General features: G+C 34.1%; 1 protein-coding gene across 2 annotated transcripts in view; it reads left to right on the forward strand.

Annotated features, from left to right (window-relative positions):
- Nucleotides 1-6797, forward strand: part of Csmd3 (CUB and Sushi multiple domains 3) — a 952990-nt gene that overhangs the window by 750969 nt on the left and 195224 nt on the right. For both annotated transcript variants that reach the window (XM_026785886.1, XM_026785885.1), the window contains one exon: nucleotides 1994-2110. In XM_026785886.1, the coding sequence (XP_026641687.1) occupies nucleotides 1994-2110 (117 nt within the window). The remainder of the gene's footprint in view (nucleotides 1-1993; nucleotides 2111-6797) is intronic.

Consider the following 6797-nt stretch of genomic DNA (forward strand, 5'->3'; position numbering starts at 1 on the left):
TTGAGCATGACCTTAAGTGTCTTTTGGCCATTTGAACTTCTTCTGTTGAGAATTCTCTGTTCAGTTCAGTACCCCATTTTTAATTGGGTTAATTAGAGTTTTAATGTCTAGTTTTGAGTTCTTTATATATTTTAGAGATCAGACCTTTGTCTGATGCAAGGTAGGTGAAGATCTTTCCCAGTCAGTAGGTTGCCTTTTTGTCTTAATGACAGTGTCCTTTGCATTACAGAAGCTTCTCAGTTTCAGGAAGTCCCATTTATTTATTGTTGCTCTTATTGTCTGTGCTACTGGGGTTAAACATAGGAAGTGGTCTCCTGTGCCAATGTGTTGCAGACTACTTCCCACTTTCTCTTCTATCAGGTTCAGTGTGATCAGATTAATATTAAGGTCTTTAATCCATTTGGACTTCAGTTTTGTTCATGGTAATAGATATGGATCTATTTTCATTCTTCTACAGGTTGACATCCAGTTATGCCAGCACCCATTTGTTAAAGATGCTTTCTTACTTCCATTGTATAATTTTAGCTCCTTTGTCGAAAATCAGGTGTTCATAGGTTTGTGATTAATATCCGGGTTTTTGATTCGATTCCATTGGTCAACATCTCTATTTTTGTGCCAGTACCAAGCTGTTTTCATTACTGTAGCTCTGTAATAGAGTTTGAGGTCAGGGATGGTAATACCTCTAGAAATACTTTTATTGTATAGGATTGTTTTGGCTATCCTGTTTTTTTTTCATATAAAGTTGATTATTATTTTCTCAAGGTCTGTGAAGAATTTTGTTGGGATTTTGATGGGGATTGCATTGCTTTCCTTTAGCTAACCAAAAACCTTTGGTGTAATCTCCAACCATGTTTTAGCTACTTTTTCTTATTGTGCGTGTTTTTCAACCTTGTTTGCTTGCTTAGAGACTATCAGCTCTCCTGAATGTATGGCTGTTTAGTAGGTGATTAAGTTCCTCTGAGTACCAGACCAGAAATGGCTGGATCCTCTCTATGAACCCTAGGGAATCTTCTGCTTTTAACATTCGAATCACTTCTTATTAACTTATCAGAAGTTTTCAGTTTCATCTTTTTGTGAAATTGGGTCTAAGTGAGTTAGTGCCAGGGAGCCATGGACTCGTTTGCCTTCATGGCAGATGAAGATGGGGGGGGGGGGGGATAGACAGCTTAGATCAGTGGTTCTCAATCTTCCCAATGCTGCAACCCTTTAATTCATTTCCCCATGTTGTGATGGCCCAACCACTACTATTTTCTTTTCTTTTTTTTTTTTTTTTCTTGTTTTTTCGAGACAGGGTTTCTCTGTGGCTTTGGAGCCTGTCCTGGAATTAGCTCTGTAAACCAGGCTGGTCTCGAACTCACAGAGATCTGCCTGCCTCTGCCTCCCAAGTGCTGGGATTAAAGGCGTGCGCCACCATCGCCCGGCCCAACCACTAATATTTTCATTGCTCTTTCATAACTGAAAATTTGCTACTATTACGAATCATAATGTAAATATCTGATATACAGGATTTCTAATATGCAACACACAGCTAGAGAACCACTGGCTTAGAGTTAGGAAATGTACTTGTAACATCATGCATTCCAATGTATAGAAATAATACACTTGCGAGCAGTGTAATTATTATGGAGCCTGAGTAACTGAGTAACATTTCAATACCTGGCTCCTCTCCTCCACACATACGTGTTTTCTCATTGTTATGATATTATTAATTTTATGAGATAATAAATGAAAGGCTATCATTATTACTTTTAGAAATAACTGTTATAATAGTTATATTGCTTTGCTTTTGAGGAGAGTAAATCTCATTGCTCATTAAGTTTTATATATACTTTATTTCAATATTTAGTGCTGATGATAGTTGTATATGTAAGGAAAATAAATTTTAGTGTTTTAAATTCAGTAATGAATTTCCTATAGATCATGAAGATTTTCCTCTTTTAAGTTTTCTAATGTTTTTAATAAAAACAATATTTTTATCATTTTTATTTACCAGCACCCTGTGGAAGTCGTTCAACAGGTTCAGAAGGCACTGTCCTATCACCAAACTACCCCAAAAATTACAGTGTGGACCACAATTGTGTCTATTCTATAGCAGTCCCCAAGGAGTTTGGTAAGTAAGAGACAACTTACTGTGAATTCTTTCATTTCTAGACATGTTTGATTTTCATTACATGGTATTTGAACAATTTTCATGAGAATATTTACTGCTCAAAAAGTGCTTTACTCTGCAATCATTTAGGTGGTAGCTTTTTATTAATACTGAGGTCATTTTATTTAATCTGAAATAACAGTCAAGTATACAGGTGAACAACAATACAAAAATGAAAACAGGATTGTTTTTAATTTTTAAAAATAAGAACATCCAGTAACCTTGCAAGTGCCTTCATATTGGGTTTTCATAAAGTGAAAAATTAATGGAGCAGATAACAAAATCTGCTCTGCAATATGTACATAAATTTAAACATGTAACTATTGCAGCAGTAACAGAATTATTTATAAAACATATATGAGGCTTATAATTCATGAACACATTTCCCAGAGTTGAAGTGTTTTGGTTTCGCAAACATAATTTCCAGAACAACAACTATAAAATGGCAACAAGGAACATTTCAGATCCTCTTATTAACCTGACACTCTTTTCTATATTAGCACTGAGAATAAATTATGTCCTTTGCAGTCTCAACATTCCCATGATTGATTGTGGGTCTTAGAAGTCACCGAGAGGGCTTATAATCATTTTGGATCTGAGATCCAGCTGGAGCTGTCCCAGATTAAGCTCTGTTCATGCATGGGTAGGCAAAGAGTAGCAGTAAATAGAGGGAGAGTGGCTGAAAGTTAATAAACTCCCCTAAATTCAGATTGACAGCATTCTGCTGTATGGACGAAGAATTTTTTTTTTGTGTGTGTGTGTGTAATCATCATGAATATCTAGGTCTAGAACATCCAGTATTCTGACAGAAGATCATGGATTTTATCAGTAGAGACTGTTGGACAACAACTTAATATTTCTGCTGATGATACATAATAAGCTGATGCTTCCAGTCCAATTTCTTTAAACCAGATACTACCCATACATTCTCCTTTCCTCCTCTATATCTAGTCTAAGACTTTCCACTAAATTGAGAACAGGGCCATCAGACAGGAAGTATTTATCTTTTCACTTTATCATTGTGATAGAGCTACCATGCGAGCATTAACAAGATGTCAGTTTCAGTACTGTGTGAAGTATTTCCTCAACCTAGCATACGAGATCGATTTTAACAAGTTTGAGTTTTTCGATGTTGAGAAGAGTGACCTTTTAGAAAGAACATAATCCTTTGGTGTGGGTCATTGCCTTTTTGTGATCATGATCATCCTCTGCCTTATGGACTTTTATGGATCCCAGATGCAAAAACTATTACATGGCCATTGAGAGAAACCTGTCAATGATTGTACAGAAATTGGCATGGCTCTCAAAATTCTCTGGAAAGCTATTAATCATCTCTGTTATAGTCTTATTAGGGATAGACTTGTGGTCACAATAGTTAAAAATACAAAAATTCCTCACTTTATTTTACAGAATTTATACATGCTTGTCACCATGGAGATATTTCACAATAGTTTGTATATGTTTCATAAGAGAAAAAAAATGGTTGATCGAAATAGTAATTAATTTATACATTCCTAATTAACATAATTTTATTTACAAATAATATTTAGTTTACAAATAATTCCATATGGTGATAAACGAGTGGTTTTAAAACTAATTGAGGGAATTGAATCTCAAGTTATCAGTAGACAAACTAAAGTATATGTTGGCCTATTAATAAAAATAGTTTTATTTTATAAATGTTCAATATATTCCAAACATTTTAATTTTAATTTAACCCCTTTTGTTTTCTTTGAGAAAAATTCATAATATCATTAAGTCCCAGCATCTTTATTTGTGAAATTGAGATTCTGTCCATAGGAAAGGACTTGAAAAAGGAAGAGAGATATGTGTATCTAAAGTATGTTTCTTAAGCACCATCCTCAGAAACACTGGGTGTGAGAATGACGGTTTAGTGCCTGGTTTCTGCCTTCAGGTTCAGCTCAACAACTCACATCTGTTGGAGTTGTTAGGAAAAAAGAAATCACATTTTCAGCCCAGAATTACTTTTCTCATCTCCAAAACTGGTGATGATCACTGTTTAAATCATGAGATTATAGTATAACTAAACTTAACAATGTGAGTAAATCCTTAACATAAAGTCAAACACATGAACACATTTTCATTTGCATTCACCTTCATATGGAAGACCCTCCAGCCCTCCTTCTTCCTCAAAGAGGTCAAGAAATCAAGTGACCTACATATTCAGTCAACTAGCTCTTGAAAGTCACATAGCTTAAAATGAAATAATCATTTTTATTATTTATTTAAGACATCAAAAGTTAAGTTGTGATTTTCAAACATGTACTTATCCAACTTTTTCAATTGTGCCTCAGAGGTTACTGTGGGAATTAAACAGTTGATTGAACAGTTTTGGAATTAAACCACCATAATCAACATCTTCCTGTCTGTATTTCTAACTCTTTAGTGTGAGATGATTAAGCAAAAGTCAAATTCCTATTTTACCTCTGTCTGCTCTCATTCTTGCCTCGCCATAATCTGCTGCTATTGCCGCATTGAGCTATTTCTTATTGCTTTTTGCTATCACTTTATCACATACCACTTCTCACATTTTTCTCGACTCCTTCCATTCCTTTCAACTTATGATCGGTCCCTCTTTTCTATCTTTTCTATGGGAATGCTCATAGAACTTGACTTGTAAATCATTTAGCACATTTATCTGTCCAGTACACTCAGTTCATTTGTAGAAACTGCCTTTTGACAGGAATTTTGAGATAGTTACTCTTAGAGAAAATTCATACATAAAAGCTCTAACAGTGAGCATATTCTGTGTTATTCATAGAAGATCATCTACATGACTTTACATATGCCATGCTATCTCTCAATAAGTCTACGATGACAGGTTTTTTTTTTCAGTGTAGGGAAAGGAAGACAACTACTTCACATGATACCAGATGAGTCTCATCAGTGTGTGTTTTCTGAAACTGTTTATTTATTTGTTTTTGCCTGGTATTTACTTAGGATAAATATGTACAAATTTTGACTTTGCTTTTTGGGAGCAGATTGTGTCCCATTAAATACATATTCTTCTTTATCTCTGGATAAGAAGATTGGCAACTCAAAAAGTTTCCAAAAACCTCATTGGTTTTCCTTTGAACCTCATATCTTTGCTCAGTTGATCAATATTTACACTCTAAAATTACAATCCTATTTCTTTGAAAAAATAACAATTCTTGATTAGTTAGATAGTTTACTACTGTTTTGTTCTTATTTTATAATATATTAAGCTATTTTGTTTTACTTTGGAATTGATACAGTTATTAACAAAATGTATTTTAATTTTCTTTCTCTTTCAATTTTTAATCATGAGTTTTATTGTTTTCTTACAGTTTGGTTTCTTTGTTATTCATGCATTATTAAGTGATAAAATATGGAACCCAGCTCTTATTTTGACTTCTGTGCAGGTGAAATACTGTAGAAAGTGAAAGAACTCTTAGAATGGTAAAACAGAAAGTGATTTATTAATATAAACATATAACAAACAGAACATCAGGACCCAAGTAAATCAGATAATCAGGAAAGTAGAGCTAGTAAAATTGGTTAGAAAATGTGGATGTCTTTTCTAAAAATCAGCTGGAATATCAAGCAGAAATTAGGATAATTGACAACTGCATCAAAAAATTAAAGTTTTGTTTTGATTTTGATTGTGTTGTTTTTGGAACTTTCTCTTGAAATGACAGTCACTAACATTTTTATTGTAAATATCAATGAGTAAAATACAAAACTAAAGATATGAGTCAGATAGCTTGCAAACAAAATCCTTTAGGTATGGAGAAGACAGAAATTAAGGAAACTTGAGTATTTGTTTTCATGAAACAGAATAATTTACATAACCTTGACTAACACACAGAATTAGCTTCACCTGGTGCTAGTGAAACACCATCTGTGTCTATCTTCCAAACTTTATTTCTTCTCAGTCACAATCTTCTTCCTTCTGAGGCATTCTCTGTAAAGCATGGTACATAAATTCCAAAAGGCTATTGGAATTACATGCTACACACATAGTAGCTTAAAGCAATAAAAATTAATTCTTTTAGTTCCAGAGGCTAGACATTTGAAAGTTAGGTGTTATGAAGACACGTACACCCTGCAGGCACTGGCAAAACATCTTCCTGGCTTGGTAACTGTAAGCAATCCCTGACTTTCTGAACTGATAAATGAATAACTGTTACACTCAACTCAATGAGACATTTTCAGGACCCTGTCTTTCTGTCTGACAATCATTCTGTTGGATCATAATGATAACCATTATTCAGGGTGCACTTAAATCAATCTCATACCACTTTGCTTCTTAACCAATTAAATCTTCTAAGATCACCTTTCCATGCATGCTTATATTCTGAGCTTCTGCACTGGTATCAGTTTGGGGGCAATATTTAAAAAAGACAGTAAAGTGTAACTTAGATTAGCATAATTTTATGTAGAAAACTTAATTAATCACCACATAAGTAACATAGCAGGTATTCACTATATAGACTAAAAACTTTGTTTGAAATTTTATAGAGATTCTTTTTTTTTATTAAAGATTTTTTTTATTGAGAAAAAAAAATTTCCACCTCCTCCCAGCCTCCCACTCCTCCCGCCCTCCCCCCACTCCTCTCCCCCTCCCTCTCGAGTCTGAAGAGCAGTCAGGGTTCCCTGCCCTGTG

Source organism: Microtus ochrogaster, linkage group LG3 (assembly GCF_000317375.1).
Source record: "Microtus ochrogaster isolate Prairie Vole_2 linkage group LG3, MicOch1.0, whole genome shotgun sequence".
Taxonomy (NCBI): Eukaryota; Metazoa; Chordata; class Mammalia; order Rodentia; family Cricetidae; genus Microtus; species Microtus ochrogaster.